General features: G+C 33.1%; 1 protein-coding gene and 1 long non-coding RNA gene across 4 annotated transcripts in view; one reads left to right on the forward strand and one right to left on the reverse strand.

Annotated features, from left to right (window-relative positions):
- Hif1a (hypoxia inducible factor 1 subunit alpha) overlaps positions 1–20,873 on the forward strand; it is a 44,688-nt gene that overhangs the window by 12,491 nt on the left and 11,324 nt on the right. For 2 of the 3 annotated variants that reach the window (XM_047540005.1, XM_047540003.1), the window contains exons 2-7: positions 10,111–10,304; positions 10,963–11,108; positions 11,192–11,276; positions 14,780–14,892; positions 15,538–15,740; positions 20,533–20,639. In XM_047540005.1, coding sequence (XP_047395961.1) covers positions 10,111–10,304; positions 10,963–11,108; positions 11,192–11,276; positions 14,780–14,892; positions 15,538–15,740; positions 20,533–20,639 — 848 coding nt within the window. The remainder of the gene's footprint in view (positions 1–10,110; positions 10,305–10,962; positions 11,109–11,191; positions 11,277–14,779; positions 14,893–15,537; positions 15,741–20,532; positions 20,640–20,873) is intronic. The other variant, XM_047540004.1, reaches the window with a different exon arrangement.
- LOC124976929 (uncharacterized) overlaps positions 3,239–20,873 on the reverse strand; it is a 32,072-nt gene continuing 14,437 nt past the window's right edge. The window contains exons 3-4 of the long non-coding RNA XR_007107084.1: positions 10,267–10,334; positions 3,239–3,404 (exon numbers count right to left, since the gene is read on the reverse strand). This is a non-coding gene — a long non-coding RNA (uncharacterized LOC124976929). The remainder of the gene's footprint in view (positions 3,405–10,266; positions 10,335–20,873) is intronic.

Genomic DNA, 20,873 nt, shown 5'->3' on the forward strand with positions numbered 1-20,873 from the left:
TAAGGAAAAATAGAGGTACTTTGGATTAGGCAGAGGGGAGTAAAGGGAGGGGGAGGGGTATGGGAGTAGGAAGGATAATAGAGTGAAACAGACATTACTACCCCATGTACATATATAACTGCATAACCAGTGTGATTCTACATCATGTACAATCAGAAGAATGAGAAGTTATACTCCATTTATGTATGACATGTCAAAATGCATTCTACTGTCACATATAACAAATTAGAACAAATTAAAAAAAAAAACAGAACAAAACAGTATTTTCATTTAATCTGCAAAGGACAGATTTTCATTGAAAAAAAAATCTAAAGGGAAAGTGGCTTTAACTCAACAGTGAAATACTTAATGCTACTTTTCCTTTAAGTGGTCATCACAACTCTAGCACCTGGCCACTAGAGCCTGTAACAGATTGTTGTGCATTATTTATTCAATAGATCTTTGTGTATCCAATTTATTGAGCATGGCATTTTTGATGTCTCAGGCCACAGTTGAATATTCAGCTTTTTGTGTTGAGTCATCTACAGCATGTTCCATTTTTAAATTTTTTTAATATAATGCAACTTCAAAGTTGAAATTTGTGTAAAATATTGACTTAGATTTAAGTTTTATCACTTAAGTATCACCTGTTATACAAGTATTGTCTATAATCACCTTTACTAATTTTTCCAGTCTGTTTTTAGAATTTGAGACATACAAAAAGCATTCTCAAAAGACATTATTCATTTTAGGCAGCTATAAATGTTAGAAAGTTCTTTATTCTAGTATTTCTCAATGTTAATATTTAGATGTCTTCTGAAGCAAAATAATCCTTGTGAATCCTTGATATGTACGCAGTGACCTCAGTCTAAATATACATTAAAAAATGTAACCCTGTTCCTTTTAATGATCATTTGGTGCACGTTTGATCATAAGTAACCTTAAACATTGAAGGCTTATGGCTAGAATATAGATGTATGTAGAGATGATACAGATGATCCAGAATATGCTTTTATTTTTTACATTGCCACCAAAATGAAAAGTTTTAAAATTCTCAGAAATGTGCCTTCATTCTTGCTTTAACTTTATTGAATAAACCCCTGCCATGCTGTAATTCCCACTTTACTCTCTGGAGTTGCATAAATCACTAGATCTATCTTCCATATGACATCCTTTTCTGAAGGCAGCTATCATTTCTCTTCCTTAAGGGAAAAAATTTCCAAACTTATTTAATCTTTTAATATAAAACTATATATTTAAGTATGATTTGTGGAAAGACACAGGCCATATTTTAAAATGTGACTTTATGTTTTCAGGTGGAATCTGAGACCTGCCACTTACTGATCATGTTTAAAGACTAGGAATCAGGATTAGAGGGTTACTTGAGAAATTTTATTTGGTAATATAGGATAGGATGGATTAATGTAGGTCAAGAACAGACTTTTGCTGCAGGAGAACATTTCCTTTGTCATCATTTCTGGAGTCTTCATCATGGTCAAGGTTTAGAACTAAATAGAAAAGTCTTTGAGTACGATATCTATGTATGTGCTTTTGTTCCAATCCATGTGATTTTTTTCCATTTATTTAAGTACTTAATTATTATAAATTATGCATCCTCCTTCCTATTCAAGCAAATAATTATTTCAAGGACATGTTCTTCTGAATATACACAAAGTTTAATGTCACTGACCTTCTTAAGTTCCATTCTTAGATTTATTACTTATTGAGACCATGTAAGAAGGGAAACTATAAGCTGAAGAGGAAGTACAGTTGCTGGCCCTCTCTATCTTTGGGTTATAGATCTATAGAATCAACTAACCATAGGTTTAAAATATGCAGGAAAAAAATTGCATCTGTACTGAATATGTGCAGACTTTTTCTTGCTTGTTATTCCCTAAACAATACAAAAGCTAGTTACACAGCATTTACATTGTGATATACAATGGTGTTATAAGTAGTCTGGAAATGATTTAAATGATAACAGGAATATCTTCACAGTTATATGGAAATATTGTTGTGCCATATCTTCACAGTTATATGGAAATATTGTTGTGCCATTTTATGAGACTTGAGTATCTACGGATTTTAGTATCTGGAAGGGGATTCTAGAACAAAACCCCTAAGAATACTGAGGCACTCCTGTACGGCAAAGGGAGAAGAGTTAAGAGTAGCTGATGTGATTAGGAAAAGCCAGTAACACAGCTGTCACCCAGAGACAGGGATGTCTTAACTCTGATGTTTGTGGCATTAAGTAAGGAATTAAAATGTGATTTTTAAAAAACTGCTTCACAGAAATGGGGGGAGATTACAATTATCATGTTCTTCAATTGATCATCTTTAAACTATACTGATACACTAATATTTTTGAGGCAAAGTTGCTATGTATTTTATTAAAACACTTGTTTTTGCTGTTTTTGGTGTCATTGGTTTTACTTCTAGCTTCTTATTCCCAGCAACCACTCCTTACTAAACATAGTATGGCATGGTATGTGTATTTAGCTGTAGTCAAAAATAAATTTTCCTCATTGTTTACAATTTTTGCTGCCTGCCTTGGTTAAACTTCTGCTATAAGACCTAGTGATTCTCAAATTTCTGTGGCTTAAGAAATCACGTGAGTGTTTAATGTGCATTCAAGTTTTATTTACAGAAAGAATGTGCTTTTCATTTTAGATTATTTTACTTGTTTATGCTATAAATAAAATCTGTTTTGATCTAGAATTGGTATTGAGTCTCTAAACAAATCTTTGATCCCCAACTAAATATAAGGTAGTATGCTAGATATATAAAAGAAAAAATATGTGTGTGTATTAAGTTTTTATTCCAAGATGGGGGGATATCAAATTTTAGCTTACATTACAGTTCCCTGGATGAGTGTGTATTTTTGTTTCTTGGTTTTTTTGCAGTACTAGGGATTGAACCCACTCATGCTAGGCAAGCACTCTGCCACTGAACTACCTATCCCCACCCAGTCCTTTTTATCTTTTATTTTGAGACAGTGTGTGGCTAAGTTGCCTACACTACCTCAAACTGAGGATCCTCCAGGTTCAGCCCTCCAAGTAGAGTAACTGGGGATTTATAGGTGTGTGCCTTACACACCATACCCTGCCCTCATGAGGAATTCTTAAAGCACAGATTGCTGGATTATTCTGTTGACTATTATAGAAAAAGACTACAAAGTGAGCAAAGAAACAGGGAGATGAAAGAAGATTTTTTTACTCAAACTTATATCAGATATGCTTACTTTTATTTCAGAGTACAATATTCAGGTAGTCACAGTAAATCCAAATATTGTGCCTTGTTGGTAGTAGTGACATACCTATGCTGGTTAAGTATGGTGAAAATGTATGGAGTCACAGGAGCACTGATGAGCACAGATCAGGGATTCCCCCAAAAGAATGCATAAAGGGCAGTCAGCTTTTCTTTGCCTGAAATCAAAGCCAAATAGCAGATTAGGGCCAAAACTAAAGTTAAAGTCAAACTTTCACACATCTCTGCTAGAACACAAAGAACAGTTGGAGGCAGGAAACTGCCTTCAAGAAACTTTAAGGGTTGTTGAGGAAGACAATATAGCCAAATAACTAGAATGATCAGGAAAAATAACCTCAGAAACAAAAATGTTTGAATTGATCTTTGGAAGTTTCTCACATAAATTTACTAAGCTGTGTATTGGGAAGGGTACCACAGGCAGATGGTAGAATGAGCAAGCCAGAAAGGAATGAAATAGTGTGCTCTTCAGTAACTGCAGTGTGGCAAGTGATGGAGATAAAGAGATGAGCCAGGAACTAGGTAAGGGAGGGCTTCCTTTTAAGATAGATTTTGTCCTTGTGTATATTTGATAGGATTTTAAGCAGGACATAATATCAGATTTTTTTTTATTTATGATGTTAATTTGAGAGCAGTTATGGTTAATAACAATGATCAGTCAGTGGTTCCCAAATGTCACTATGTATCATATACATCTTGGGAATTTTTAAAAGCCCGAATTTTGGGAATCTGCCTCATATATACTGAATCTGAATTTGCAAAGGAAGGACTCACATATTTGAAATGTGTGATATCTCCAAGTAATTATGATGCTGTCTGACTAGCATTTGTGAATATAGCATTAGGAGGCAGTTTGAGTAGACTAAGTAGGGGATCATCTAAACTCCCCAAAGGCTGTTCTGCTCATCACTATATGTAATCAATAAATATTTCTTGAATGAAGGAATCGTTCATTATTTGAGGTTCAAGGAAGCTACTCATCCAATTGTTTGGTTTTCAAAATGAGCTAATACATGAAAAGCACTTAACACAGTATCTGATACATAATAAGTGCTCAGTGTTAAAGGGAGAAAATTCTCATCTTTTCATTTATGGTACTCTTTGCTTTAGGTATCTTGGTAATGAGGTTATGCTTGACCACATCTATGGCCATGGGTATGCAGATTGTTTTTACTTTGGGGATCCTCACCATCAAAGAAAAATAAAAGAAGAGTAGCAATAAGCTGTGCCACATATGTATTTTTCCTGTACAAAATATTATGAACATAGTTTGATACAAAAATGGTTTGAAAAATTACTTGAATGCAATTGCCTAATATCCAAAATAGATAAGAATTGACATGGTAAAGTAAGAAAAAAGAAGTGGGCTAAAAGAATTAATTTTGTAAAGGGTTTGAATAACTGCATAGTGTTTAAAGAACAAACTCCAAAGACAAGTAAAAGAGGAAATAGGTTCTGGGAAGAAATTAATTTCTAATGTGACAAATGGTTTATAGTATGTGAGACTTATAAAAATGAAAATCAAATAATATTATGGCATTTGCAAATAAATGGATGGAATTGGAGAATATCATGCTAAGTGAAGTAAGCCAATCCCAAAAAACCAAAGGCCGAATGTTTTCCCTGATAAGTGGATGATGATATATAATGGGGGTGGGGGTGGAGAGTGAGAGAAGAATGGAGGAACTTTAGATTATGTAGAAGGAAATGAGAGGGAGGAGGGGTATGAAAAATGGTGGACTGAGACAGACATCATTACCCTATGTACATGTACGATTACACAAATGGTATGAATCTACATCATGTACAACCATAGAAACGAAATGATGTACCCCATTTGTGTACTATGAATCAAAATGCCGTCTGTAAAAAATAAATAATTTTAAGTCCATCAAAGTAAATTAACTGAGCAGATAGTGAAATGTAGAGAATTGTATATCTTAATGTCAGACTTGGTACCAAATTCAATGTTTCCTGAAACATGCAAGAAATCTAGTTTCCCAAGCATGTAGGAGTACTCAGTCAGGTTAGTAAACATTCCTTTACAAACAGCAACACAATTCTCAGTCAAGGGAAAAGAACAGTTAACTGGGTTCTCTTATGGAAATGTGAGATTTATACCAAGTAGTGATTGTGTATTGATTTGTTTTTAGAGGTATTTTTGTTTTTTAAATCCCTTCAAATGTGCTGTGAAATACAAACCAAGAACTGGTAAATCTTTCTTTTGTTTCCCTGTGAAAAATGATGGAATTAAGAATGTCAGCGTTAGAACTTGAGTGTTTCCTTTCAGTGTTTATGCTATGATCATACTAAATTCTAGAGGGCAGATCTTCTCTTACTTAAAAACCAGTCTCAGAATGTAGTTCAATGGTAGAATCCTTACCTAGCATGTGCAAGGCTCTGGATTCAGTCCCCAGTACCAATAAAACAAATAAACAAAATTCTCAGAAAGCACTCCTCCCCTTAGAAGAAGGCAAATTTTGTGCATTAGCTTAAGATTAGATCTAAAATGTTTTTAATATTAAAAGACTCCAGCCTTTATTCTTCAATTTGGCCTAATATAATCTAGAACTTTGTATAAATGGGTGAAAACAAAATAAGGAAGTTGCTGGGACTGCTACACTGATCAACAAATAAAAAACAACAGTGAACTAAAATTTTCAAATAGTTCTGTACAGATAAAGTCTAGTGGAGTCTACAGAGTAGATTAAATTACACAGTTCTCTTGTTCTCTCCCCCTAGTGGTTAGCCAGGACATATTTAAAGGTTGTCCTGTTTTGAAGAGCTGGTATACAGGGGAGCAGAGAGCACTGATCACCATTGCAGTAGGTTCCTTTCAATTAAAATTTTGGATTTTCAAGCAGACTCTGAATACCTTAGGGTTAAGTTTTAAATTCCAGTGCCAACCCCTATAACTTTTTTATGATTTTGGATTTGTGAAGTTGACAAATTTTAAACTTTGTAATAATAGCCTACACTTATGAATACTTGTCTTTGTAATTAAAGTGAGTTTCTGAGAGGCAGCACAGTCCAGTAGAGACCATAGCCAGACTGTTCAAATTAGAATACAAATCCTACCATTTATTAACTGTAACCTTGAGTAAGCTATTTAACCAGGGTCCTTACCTCTAACATGGTGATGATAATGAAGACTAAACAAGTTAACAGGTAAAAAAAAATGTTTAAAACACGACCATGTACATCGTAAGCATCATAGTAGGTGTTTGTACTTAAAAGGTGCAGGCAAAAAGGCCAACTAAAGAAGCAGCATGAAAAACTTTTTTGTATTTTTCTTGAGCTTGAGACTTTAAGAAGTATGCGTTAAAACAGTAGATGGGTTGGCAAAAATTAATAAATAAAAGTATTCTTAATGTATAATACTTCAGAGTGCATAAGGAAATGGATACAAACATTCACGGAACAGCAGAGACAAAGAGAGGTACAAAGCCTTTTGGAAAGCTCTTGTCTACAAAAAATTTAAGTTGTATAATGTTTATATCTTGAACTTTCACTTCAGAACATCTATCCTATAGAAATACATAAAGTGAAAAAAACAAAACAAAAACCAACTTGTACTTTGAAGAAAACCAGAGAGTTTTCCATCAAGTAGAATTGAGGAATATTTTCAAAAATTTTATACATTAACCTTACTAGAAGTAAGTCTGATCATTTCCTAACATTTTAAATGATTATGGTTTATCCTCAGGTTTTTTGTTGTTGTTGTTGTTGGGTTTTTTTGATATGAAGAATTGAACTCACAGGAGCTTAACCACCGATCCACATCCCCACCCCTATTTTTTTTTTTTTTTTTTTTTGGACAAAGTGTCACTAAGTTGCTTAGGACCTGCCGTGCTAAATTACTGAGGCTGGCTAGGAAAACTTGTAATCCTCCTGCCTCAGCCTCCTGAGTTGCTGGGATTACAGGCATGTGCCACTATGTCTGGCTTAACTTCAGTTCTTAAAGTCACTTATCTTTATAATCAGGAATGCTAACATGGTTTTCTGGTGCAATCAGTAATAGTATAGATGACTTAATGTCTGCAGTTATTTTGTGCAGTTAATCTCAAGAGTAATAGGTATTCTTTTTAAAACAACAATTTATTCACAAACTTTACATACAAGCTTAATAAAACAGAGGCTTAAAATGATTTTTCTAAATAATTTCAAGGCATAATTGTTGATGGGCACAATTTTTATTTATTTATTTATTTTTTGTGTGTGGTACTGGGGATTGAATTCAGGAACTCACGTATGCTAGGCAAGAGTACTACCACTGGGCTATGTCCCCAGCCCTTGACTGTATTCTTAACTGAGATACCTAATACAGACATATCAGTAATAGACCTTGATCTATACTTCAAAACAACATAGATGTAAATGATAATTCATTTGCATGCTGAAAATATGCATGCAAATGAATAGCTCAGTAGTAGAGTGCCTGCATGCTTAGCAAGTACAATACCTTGGCTGGGTTCAATCCCAGCACCTAAAGTAGGAGGAGGTGGGGCTGGGGGGGTGGTGCATTTATTAGGTTCCCCCGGTTTTCCGTCTATCTAGATTGATTATGTAGTAAAGGACATAATTATTTTTATCACCTTCTTCATCCATAGTTTGTCAACTCATATCAATTACTTGTTTTCTTGAAACTATTTTCTTCCAAAATTAAGGCTCATACTCAAATTCTTTTTCTCACAGTCTGCTTGTACTAGCTTAACTATACAATATTGTCCTTTAAATGTTCTATCCAACCTGACATTTCTAATGGATTTGCCTTGAAGATTATTGCCACACCTTGTACAGGTATTTGAAAAGATATGGAGACATTTCACCATGGTTTGCTTGATCAGGTACCTTTAAATGTATATAACATTATTATAAGGATTTTGATTTTTTTTACCATGCTTTCATTTGGGTATTTGTTAGTGGCTTAGACTGGTTAAGTATTTCAGAGAAAGGAAGCCAGTGAGTTTGATTCAAATTGCTTATAAAATTCTGAATACCTGGACCAAATAGACCATTTAGGTTTATCTTAAGAGTTGATCATCACTCTTTTTGATTTTACTTAAACCAATAGTATTGCTTCCCATAACTATCACTTCCTCTCACCTACCAATTGAAGAGGGAAATTGTGAAGGAAATAGCATTTGTTAGGTCACTATGGACCTGACCGACAAGTTTTAAAAACTGTTTACTTATACAATTTATTTTAAAGTTAATTTGAAAATAGTCAGTGAGAACAATGAGGCAGTTCTAACACACCTAGAAAATAACAATTGCAGGCTATTGACATTGTTGGATTTTCATGTAGTGTCAGTGTCTAATTTTTACTGTATAGAACTGAGAAAACCATGATTCACAAGGATAATTAGTTACAAATGATAATAGTTTAATAGCTCAACTTGAACTGAAAATTTTTATCAGTTACTATAACCAGTGTTTACATGTTTATTAAATTAAAATAGTCACAAACACAAATTTAAGAGCTAATGTGATAGTATCACCGTTGTCAAAATTACTAGGTATTGTACAACCTAACAGCTGAGAAAACTGTGTGTTACTTGAGAAGGTTGCTTTTAATTATTATACCTTTCAGTTTTGAAGATCTTTTAAAGGAAGCAGAGACTTGAGGTAGAGACAATTATATATATTCATTCATGTTATAAGGAAGATTAAGTGAAATAAGCCTCTGTTATACTGCTGAATGCTCAGTAAATTTTGAGGGCTGTTTTTAACATTTAGTAAATAATTGACTTAACAGGATTGAGTTGAAGGGCAAAGAAAATCAGCTAAGTATTTAAAATACAGGCAGCATTTTATATTAAGAGAAAATTTTGGAAGAACAGACTTGCTCTTAAAGTACCTGCTTTTAAATTGTTTGCTGCATGACTGCTTTTCTTAACCTGCAGAATCCCGGTTTCCTCATTTGTAAAACAGGGATACTATTTTAATCTATTAGGCACCTGTTACAGGGTAGTGTTTGCTATAGAGTAGGCTTTAATAACAATAGCCATTAAAGAAGCTGCCATGGACAGAATCGGATTTAGCCTTAACTTAAATTCTGTCAGAGTAATAGATGTTGCTAGGCAGTTAAGCAAAGGAAGTCAATTTTGTGTGGTTAGACTTTTGAAAGTCTGGCTGAATTTATTCTTTGAAGAATTCCCTAAAGATTTATAATTATATTAACACCTTTATTATCTTCACCAACCTGTCCCTTTAAATTCTTTGGTATTGTGCCACATCTTTTTGGTACCTATTAGGCCAGTAATAGATAAAAGGCTGCTAAAGGAGTAGGCAAACCTGAGAAAAGCTTATTATAGCTTTAATATGAATTCCTATAGCTTATGATTAGTGTTCCTCATGTGGTAGGTAAGATAGAGGGTGGAACAATCTTGAGGTCAAAAGAAAGTTATATTAAAAATCAGTGTATACCTATTATTGTTCTATCTACTTAGCAACTCCTGTTTTCAAGTTATTATATACCACTTTAGTTTCTCCAGAATTGGTTATGGTTTCTTTGTTTAGTTGACGTCTGTAAGATGCTTAGATATGCAGGTCTCTTGAAGTTTTTAGCTAAAATAAAAACATCTCCAATTGGACATGCCAAGAAAGAAGAAACACCTGCTCTGGACAAATTTAAAGCTTGATCTTGGTCTTCTTGTGAGAGTTCCTTATGTTTGCAATAATCCAAAATATGTATAGCCATCTTGTATAAAAATGTGTTCATCTACTAGACAAGTCTCTTATAATTTAATTACATGGTATCTTCTAATCCTGTGGTAAGAAAAATGTAAAATTAGTTTTATTCAAGCTAAGGCACATTAGCTTATATACATTTTTTGTCTATCTTTCTTTCTTTTTTTTGTTAAGTAGGATAAGTTCTGAACGTCGAAAAGAAAAGTCTAGAGATGCAGCCAGATCTCGGCGAAGCAAAGAGTCTGAAGTTTTTTATGAACTTGCTCATCAGTTGCCACTTCCCCATAATGTGAGCTCACATCTTGATAAGGCTTCTGTTATGAGGCTTACCATCAGTTATTTGCGTGTGAGGAAACTTCTGGATGCTGGTGAGTTGCTTTAACAAGGAAATAATAGGCCTGAAAGTTAGAAATTAGAAGTAAATAGAAATTATTATTAGCAGGTAGTCACTATGCTGTGATTTTTTTTTAATACCCCATTATGTTGGGTATAAAATTTATATTTGCCTCTGCCTCCCTTTTCTCATTTATCTACCTTTATTCTAAAACACAATCTTTATTTTCATTTTTTTATTTGTCTGGCTGTATGACTTCAAATAATTGTGCAAGCAGCTTGCAAAATCTTAGTCCTCACTGTTCTGTATTAAAATGAGAGCAATGGGGAAAAATTAAAATATACAGAAAAAGCATACACTGTATATATTAAGCAAAGTATCAGGGAGAAAACTTTACAAAAACATCTAAATAAGCTGAGTGTGGTGGTGCACCCCTGTAATCCCAGTGGCTCAGGGGGCTGAGGCAGAAGAATTTCAAGTTCAAAGCCAGCCTCAGCAAAAGCGAGGGACTAAGCAATTCAATGAGACCCTGTCTCTACATAAAATACAAAATAGAGCTGGGGATGTGGCTCAGTGGTCCAGTACTCTGAGTTCAATACCTGGTACCAAAAAAAAAAAAAAAAAAAATCATCTCAACGTTACAGCATTTAAGTCTTGACTTTTTTTTTTCTTCCTCTTAACACCCTTTGCAGGTGATCTGGATATTGAAGATGAAATGAAGGCACAGATGAACTGCTTTTATTTGAAAGCCCTGGATGGCTTTGTTATGGTGCTCACAGATGATGGTGACATGATTTACATTTCTGATAACGTGAACAAATACATGGGATTAACTCAGGTAAAATGCCCACATGTTAAGAGCCCTTTGGATGTTTTTACAATTTTATGATGTAGATCTAATTTTTTAAAATATGTTTACAGTTTGAACTAACTGGACACAGTGTGTTTGATTTTACTCATCCGTGTGACCATGAGGAAATGAGAGAAATGCTTACACACAGAAATGGTGAGAAGAAAAATCTATTGTTTGATTTAATGTGACAAATGGTTTTACTTAATCAGATATGTTACTAATTTTTAAATTTTGTTATTTTACTGATCTAAGGCAAAATGTTATTTCATGTTTAGTAAAATGCTAAGACTATTTGTTAAAACTGTTTCTACTTTTTTAGTGATTTCATAGAAATACCTACTTTTTTAAAAATCCACCTAACTTTATAAATAATTACACACACACACACACACACACACACACACACGGATAAAATGGAAGACTAAGAGTGTTATAAATTAAAATAAAATATTATGGCAAAAAGTGAAAAATGACAGATAACAGGATGTTATAGTTATTAAAGCTAAGATGCCAGTTTGGATCCAGGTTTTCTTGAGACCCAAAAGGAAAAAAGGAGAAAGTTGATTTAAGAGTTTTAAGAGTACACTGCTTTAATTTCTTAGGATTTTTTTCAATAATTTGATGTCATTCAATTACAAAGTTTTGTAAGTATGAAGACAATAAAACCTATAACTCTTGAGTGATTTGTTCCAAATAATAAAATATTCCAAGATTTTTCAAAAGCACCTTTTGAATCACAAAGACTTATTAAAGTTCTTTTCACACATGTGCCTTCCTAAACCTAGTATACTCATCTGATCAAATCTACCTTTCATGACTGAAAGTTACCAGTGAAAATTTATTATCCCTTGCTGACCTCTAAATTAACTATATAAGTTTCTCTGCTTCTGTTTTAAACAACTTCAAGTTTGTAGTACTTGAATAATTTTTAAGGTTTCCTTTTTCATCCCATTTATTATAATAATAGCTAACCTCTATAGAGAGAATACTCTGGACACTTCAGAGAAAAAGACACTGTTATCTTCATTTTATAGCTTTAAGTCCTGTGCTCCTCATAAAAACCCTGTGAAGTTACTGTCAAATTCCAATTTACTGAGGTACTGAGGGAACTGAGTTACTGAGTAACTTGTTCAGTATTACTTGGTTAGCAAATGGCAGAGCTTGGGTTGGGAGACTAGCTTCAGTCCATACTTGTTAGCACTGATGAGCTCTTTTTGTGTTCTTGAATTCTAACTACATTCTTCTGCTTTTTTTCCACCATAAGTAGGAGCCCTCTTTTGCTTTTTAATTTCATACTGTTTTTACTATAAAATTAGAAAGAAGGTCCACACCTTTTAGATTTCTATGTAAAAAACCAGTGTATTTAGAATTCTGTGTATAGAACAAGTAAATATGCTTTAAGCAAGGAACTGAGTGGGTTGTCAATGAGTTAAATGTATGTGTTCTAGTATTTAGGCTTGTGGCTTCCCTGCATCAAGACCATAAATGGATACTAGGCAGTCTTGCTTTGATTTAGTAATCATGTTAATGGGTTGTTTGACATCAGATGTAGTCTACTTAATATCACTTAAATGTGTTTTGTATCAAATAACTTTTTTCAGGCACACAAGTATTTTTTGAAATCAATCCTAATGTATTTAATGAATTTGCAATGTTTTGTTGGGAAACTATAAACAGTGCAGATTTTCACTTTAAGAAATGAGTGCTGTTGGAAAGCATATTTTAATGATACCCTAAGAGCCTGTGGTGTGTTTACACAAATCATATTATTTGTTCATTAACTTCTAAAAAATGTTTTAGAATTCATAAATTACTACAAAATATGACTTCATTTTAGGGAGTTGAAAATATAGTTCTTTTAAAATACTTTTCCGTGAGAATAATGCTAGTACTTTTAAATAGTTTTTAAAATGTATTTGTATGCCCCCAAAGCCCTTAGTTTCCAAAGATCAGTTTAATTTGAACTTAGATTATGAAGGACTGAAAATACCTCAAGGAGTTTACACATGAATCTCTACTGCACCTATTACAACCATCATCACCTACCCCCCATAACACACCTATATCACATCAAGACCAGTGTGGTCCTTGTGGTATTATTTTAAAATCAATTCCTAATGCTTCTGGGGAAGGCAAATTCAGTCCTAGAACTCATTTTCCTCAAGAATTGAGCATTTCTAACTAACCATACCTAAATTTAAACTTATTCTCTTACTTTTTTCCACTTGACAAGTGTTCTTCAATATACTAATCTTTATATTTCTAGTTATTTTTTTAAAAAATTATCTCCCCCTTTATTTACATCAATTGTTACAGATTGTATGTCTTCATTTGCCTTTTGCCACCCTTTTTACTCCTACTACTGCTACTTGCTGAATCCCTCACTCACTCTATCAAATTATATATTTAAGTTGAACTCCTCATTTGGGCATCAGAGTCCCTCCATAGTAATAACCCTAATCTTTTCTTCTGATTTTGTCTGACTATTCTTCTATATGTACCTTACACTGCAGATACAGTGTACTATCTACTATTTCTGAACATGTGCTATTTTTCCTCTCTGTGCTGTTCATTTGCTTCCTTCTGCTGTAATACCCTTTTAGCCCATTTCCACTTCCTGGGGTTCTAATGTCTCTTTTTCTGAGAAGGCCTTCTTGGTTCTCTCTGATGAGAAGTTACCTTCTGATCTGTTTTTCTATAAGGAATTCTTACAAAGTCTTGAGTATTAACTCTGTACCACATTGTTGTTGACCTTACTAGATCTGCATGTGTAACTTCTTCAGGAAAAGCAATATGTCTAATTATTCATGTTTGTATCACCTGCAACATATAGTTCAGGTTCTAAATAATGAATATTTTTGTATTTATTTTGAACCACACTGACCAATGAATATAAGAAATCAAGATATTATTTGCTTAAACACCTGAGTGTAATCTCATAATAATTATGAGGTTCGGAATGGGAGTAAATAGACTTGAAATTATTTCTGTAATTTCCTCCCTCCTCCCCCAGTGTTGGAAACAGAACCCAGAGCCTCATGCATAGTAGGCAAGCTTCTACCACTGAGCTACATTCCCAAACCTATTTCTGTAACCTAATTCAATCTGAGTTTTTTTCCCTGAAGTAACACAGTAGAAATAATTTCCTGTCTGCTTTACAGGATAATTTAAGAAAAAAATAAGATATATAAAAATGCTTTTTTGCTGTTAAAAAGAAAGTTGCTATTTTAAAAGTTCTAAAAATACATTGTTGCTTGTTATAAATTGAGCTATCATATTTGTTAGCAGGAAGTTTGCTGAGGTTCTTTTTCTGAGCATGCTTAGCACAGATAGCTTATATGTTGATAGGGCAAACTGATACCATTTTCCTATTTCCTTGTAATTTGACCACATTTAGTGGCTTGAATGATTAGCTATTATCCCAATATGCCATTCTCTTGCCAAGTGAGGGAATCACTGAAATATTATAAATACTACTACTGAATGGAGTCTGTCAGTTCTCTTGTATGTGTTAGAGTAGGTAAGGCTATATGAATCACTGTGTTCATGAGTCTTTTAATTGAATAGCATGTAGGTGCTGGGCACTTTGCTACTCTTATTGTAACAAATTCATATATTTAGTTATGTTTTAAAACTTTATTTCATGCTTTCATTAGGCCCGGTGAAAAAGGGTAAAGAACAAAACACACAGCGAAGCTTCTTTCTCAGAATGAAGTGTACCCTAACTAGCCGGGGGAGAACTATGAACATAAAGTCTGCAACATGGAAGGTAAGAAAAAAATGACTTAGGAGCAATTATGCACTTGATTTATAGATAAATTCATACATCTAGATGGTGCTAGAATTAAAATAGCTTCATAATTGTGAAGGAAAATTTACAGTTATTCCTTGGATTTAACATTTTGTACTTTCAAATGATGAGTAATACTCCAAAATCTAAAACAATGTAATTTTCCAATTTGAAGCACAGACTTAAATTACTGTGCATTTTAAGATCTGTGTACCAAGCTAACTCAGTCAGTTGGCTTTGCAAACACTCAGTGTTAGAATCCTGAAGGAGTTTAATTTTCTATTCATCATTATATCTCTTCTTTGCTCAGTGTTGAAACACAGTCATCAAAGCAGAAGCAGCCATCAACTGCACTGATCAGATAAATGAAAAAGCAGACCAGACTTATACAAGGGGATTATCATTATTATTATTTTAAGAGTAATGTAGGGTACTTACGAAACAGATCATGTGGAAAATGATTTATTAATTTTCAAAAAAATACATTTAATCCATTAATGACAGTAAATTTAATCAAAGCTTACTTGCCATCTCAGACTCAACTACTTATCTCTGTGTTTTATTCCCCCTAGCATTATAACTTTAAAAAATTTTTTTTGTTCCATTTTTCTTCTTTCTACCCAGGTACTTCACTGCACAGGCCATATCCATGTATATGATACCAACAGTAACCAATCTCAGTGTGGATACAAGAAACCACCAATGACATGCCTGGTGCTGATTTGTGAACCCATTCCTCATCCATCAAATATTGAAATTCCTTTAGACAGCAAGACTTTTCTCAGTCGACACAGCCTGGATATGAAATTTTCTTATTGTGATGAAAGGTAAATTAGTTATAAAATTTTACTTCAAATTTTTAATTAGCCTACAGCCTTTTTAAATATTCACTGAAGACTTAATGGTATCTTATAGATTTTCACTAAGATTAATGGAATGGTACATCCTGGAACCTACTGTGTACTATGAACGTGTTACCAGGTGCTATTCAAAAATTATTTGATGAGGTCATTTTCCTTAGGGACTCTCTTTTAAGTGAGAAAATAAATGTCAAAGCAGCATGTCTTAAGGAAGCATACTTCTGATTATAGACTGGATAGCAAAGTTTTTTGGTGATCTTTCATCTTTTTTGGGTTCTTTCAACCCTGTTCATGGTTTCTACCCCCATTTCCCAAATTTATTTCTCTAACTATTTCTTTGTAATTGCCATCTTGATATTTCTAAGTATTTTTCTGTGTTGTAAATGTTTTTGTTACTGAACTGTACCACTGTTGTTCTCACACAACATAAAAAATAAAAACAACTCCTTTTCTTCCTGTAATGTCCATTATTGTTAACGTACCACTATAGACAGATTCTGGCAAAACTTTGGAAGCTTTGGAAGACATCTTTTTACCTTCATCTATAATATATTTGTCTCTAAATCTTAAAGATTTCTTATTAATATAGATCTCTTAATCCATTTCCTTCTTCCTACCCTTGCATTCCTGCCATTGAATCATTCAGTTCCTTATTACCTTTGGCCTGAACTATTGCAATAGGCCCTTAAGCTGCATTTCTGTCTATAGATTTGTTCTCTTTTAATCTTTCATCCAGGATACCAGAAAGGGGACTTGCTATGGTGAGGATGAGATCATGCCATCCTTCTGTTGGAAGTGCCTCAGTTGCTTCCTTTCATCATCATCACACATACAAAAAAAACTATTTATAAAAATATTAGAGGTGGGAAGGATATTTTTATTATTAACAGAAAATGTACATTTCAAAAGACTGAAAGAAAAATAGACTTACACAATGAAATCTAAATTTCTTAGCATAGCAAAGAAAGATATTTACCATCTGGCCCCTGATTAGATCTCCAGATTAATTAGGAAAGGGAACCAACCACCCTTTCTGATGTCCATGCATTCTATCGCCAGAGAGCTCCATGTGCTGTTGTAATGCCTAGTGCCTTTGTACATACTTTCCCATTCTGCACTAAAAATAAATAAATAAATAAAATGTACTTTGTAACACATTCTCACCTTCTAAGAGCATCTACTCCTGTGTGTTCTTTCCTTCTTCCTTCAAGAAGAAACTATTCTGTTCGTGTATACAACTGTCATAACATTTATTTTATGGTTTGTTACCTCTCTCATTATTTACTTAAGGTTATATAAGTGTTAAAGACAGATTCTATAGCCAGATTACTAAAATCTCTGATGCCTATGTTAAAAAGATCTTTTACAAATTAATTCTTTGATTAGAACATTAGTTTATTGATCTTTAATAACACCTACTTTAAGGGATTAACTTGAAGATCTTATGAGAAAACCAACTTTAAGCACTCAACCATAATATAAGTAGACAAAAATAGCCCATCCTTTGGACAAAGAAATGTTGACAGAGCACTTGCTTTGAAATCACATAATCTTGGATTCAGTCCTGGCTTGTAGCTTTGGTACTTAGCTGTTTTAAGACTCAGATTCCCTATCTATAAAAATAAGGGTCATACCTCAAAAAACTGTTGTGAGAACTAAAGGAGTCTGTTTAAGGCCTAGTACAAATAGTGAATACCTCACCACAGGTGCTGACTTTAAGAAAATGAAGACAGAAAAGCTAAAAACTATTTTATGGTGTTTATTTCTAGAATTCATATGAATACATGATGGAACAGTATTCCTTCTTTTGAGGAATTATTATTTTGAAAACTTGAAGTATAGGGGTAGCTGAGGAGAAAGGAAAGAAATGAGCAAAAGTGAGAAAGGAATGGCACTTATCTCAGAAAATTAACATGGTGATCATGACAGAGAAATTAAGAGCAAAAGCATCTAGCTTAAAGATGAACTAAGAAAGCGAAACTTGTTTTCTGGTCAGAGTTCTTTCCAGAAACTGTAACCCCTGAGAACTAAGACATGGAAAAAACTGTGTCCAATTTTAAGAAAATCTAACATATCAAAGTAATCCATTTGTAATTAATCAGTACATTTATTTGAGTTTCTACTATATTCATGCCACAAAGGTAGAAATGAATACAAACAATTCCTCTTTCAGATGAATACAGTAAGTGAATGTATAGAGTACAACTGCCTTAGTTCACAGGTTTCCCCTATCCATTAAAAATACTTCTTGATCAGACTTTCTGAATCCTTCCTCCCCTTTTTGGTCTAGAAGAATACAAGTCATGTAATTCTCTGAAATTTAATTTGTCTTGTTTCTTCCTATATGAATAAAGTTGATCTTTGAGGAAAACTATCTACTGTTTATATTTTGATTTCTTGACATTCCTTAGTAGTAGACATACCTCAGATTGAGAAGCACTAACATCTGATTAAATAACATACATGACCCTCATTGAAGTGATTCTCTTGCCTTCTTCTCCACCATCATCTCTTTCCACTTGCTCCCACTAACCACACCAGACTCCACCTTCACATACACCATGTTAAGCATTTTCTCTTTGCTTGTACTGTACCAAGTAGTTTTGCCTTTTCTTTGATTCTTTATCTATACAAAACTCATACATCTTTCACAAGAACCTGTCCCTCACCCTGATCATTTCTCCTCATGACAGAGGTGGTTCCTCTGATTCCTAGAATAGATACACATCATTGCATTTACCACCTTATTTCATAAGTTGTGTGATGTCCAGAAGTTACATTTTCATACTTAGAACAATGGCAAGAACAAAGGTATATAAAGGTTTGCATAGTGAAAAAGTGTTTAAATTCCATGAGAATTTTATTTAAATATGTAATATATATATAAGAGCAATTGAAATTATTTTTAGGATTGGGGTTATAGCTCAGTGGTAGAACATTGCTTAGCCTATCCAAGATCCTGAATTTGATAGCACAGCAAATAGTTTAGACAATTTTTTTTTTAATGCTGCCACCTAGTGTTGATGTGTTTTGGAATATCTTAGTGAGGAACTGATGTTTTTCTTTTTCTTCTGCTTTTTTTTTTTTTTTTTTTTTATGTAAAAGGAATGATTTAATGACTATAAGCAAGACAAATAAATCAATAGAATTGTGCTTTTTTTGCAGACTGGGGACAATGACATGTTTAGCTACGATTTTCTATACAAACACGAAACGATAATCATATAGAATAAACAGTCTCATAAATAACTGACAGGTGATGAACAAACACCAAGTTTGATCAAAGCAAAACACAAACTGAAGTGTTGGGGTATTCATGTTTTAAATTTAACATGCTTGCTCTATTTAAAAAATGCCTGTAGAAGTTCATAATAAATTGCTTATATTTCCAGACATTACAGAGAAGGCATACTCCATTGTTAACTATTGTTAAAGGAATGCTTAACTTTGAAATTATTCTCCTAACATATATTAAAATAAATTTAGATAATATGTCTTCTTCCAGCAATTAGCTGTTATATTTAAGAATTTGTTTTGACTTTTCTCCAATAATACGTTTGCTTTTTGATAAATAAGATTTCTATTTCTTTCTGAAAGAGCTACTACAGAAGGTCTTTCCTGGGGGGAAGGGAAAAAAATAACAGAATGAATCAAACAACATTACCCTATGTAAATTTATGATTACACAAATGGAATGCCTTTACGCCATGTACAAACAGAGAAACAACATGTATCCCATTTGTTTACAATAAAAAAAAAAAGATCTTAAAGTGTGGCAACACAGCAGTATTAGTTTTATACCTTAATAACAAAGTTATATTGCCTATGTCCTTTCTGCAATTAGGTGTTTTTGGTTTTTGGACACAGTTTAATATATAATTTTTGTTTGTTCCTCAGTAAGAAAGTCCTTTGAAATCAAAGGCTGAGATAATCAAAAACAATTCATGTCTCGGTCCCAGAAAGGCTTTGGAAGAGAGTATTTCTGTTTAGTATGGTGCTAAGAGCACAGCTTTCTTTCTCATGACGAGAACCCATCTTTCTCATGGGTTCTCATGAAGTGTTCCAGACTGGATACAGAGCATAAAATCTAGTCTCTATCCTAAAGAAATTTCCAGGAAACCAGACGGGATAACTGGATTAGTTTTCCACCCATTTTAAATTTGATATCATTGTTTCATCTGAAATTATTCTTATAAGTTCATATAATTAATTTAAGAAACTAAGTAAAAGAGCATCTTCTAAAGCCATCTTAGTATCTATTCCTTTAGTATGAGTACTCTGTAGTTAAGTGGAATTTTATAATAGATACTGATTCCCTAAAGTGAGGCTTTGCCTAGTTGTCTAAAAATTGTCATATAAAGTGAATTTGGTTTTGTGGGAAAATAATGGTAAGGATTTAACCTGTATTTAAAAATAAATATCAGTGACTATCTTTACAACTTTTATCATTTAATTTAGCAGTACTTCATATCCATGTATACTCTACAATATATGTACAATGAAATGTGATGAAAACAGGTAACAAGTTTGATTGAAGGGAGTGATGGTCAAATAGAGGACTTATAGAAATGCATGTTGTTGCACTGAATAACTGGGATTTCTAAAGGTGAGATATAAATTTATTTTAAGCAAAAGGATGAGCTTTACGTTTGAAAATTCACTTGTCCATAAGAGTAATGAATATCAATTATTTGGAAAAGCAAAATTAATTTTTAATTAGTCTTTGTTTTTTTTTAAACTTAATTTTTTTTACTAACAGAATTACTGAATTGATGGGATATGAACCAGAGGAACTTTTGGGCCGCTCAATTTATGAATATTATCATGCTTTGGACTCTGATCATCTGACCAAAACTCATCATGACAGTAAGTATAATAAAGGAGGAACTCATGCATATTCTAGTTATTTAATCTTCTCTGTGCATCCAACTTACTGGTTAAAATTAGTCTTTCTGGACTAAATTTGTTAATTTGTTATTTGAGAATACCTCTTCATAAGGGATTTTGATTATTACAATAAGTATCAAGAAAGTAGACTCCTTTAGTAATATATAAAACATTTAGCATTTTAAATGTAAGGGCTTTTAAATAGCCATATAT

Source organism: Sciurus carolinensis, chromosome 2 (genome assembly GCF_902686445.1).
Source record: "Sciurus carolinensis chromosome 2, mSciCar1.2, whole genome shotgun sequence".
Classification (NCBI taxonomy): Eukaryota; Metazoa; Chordata; class Mammalia; order Rodentia; family Sciuridae; genus Sciurus; species Sciurus carolinensis.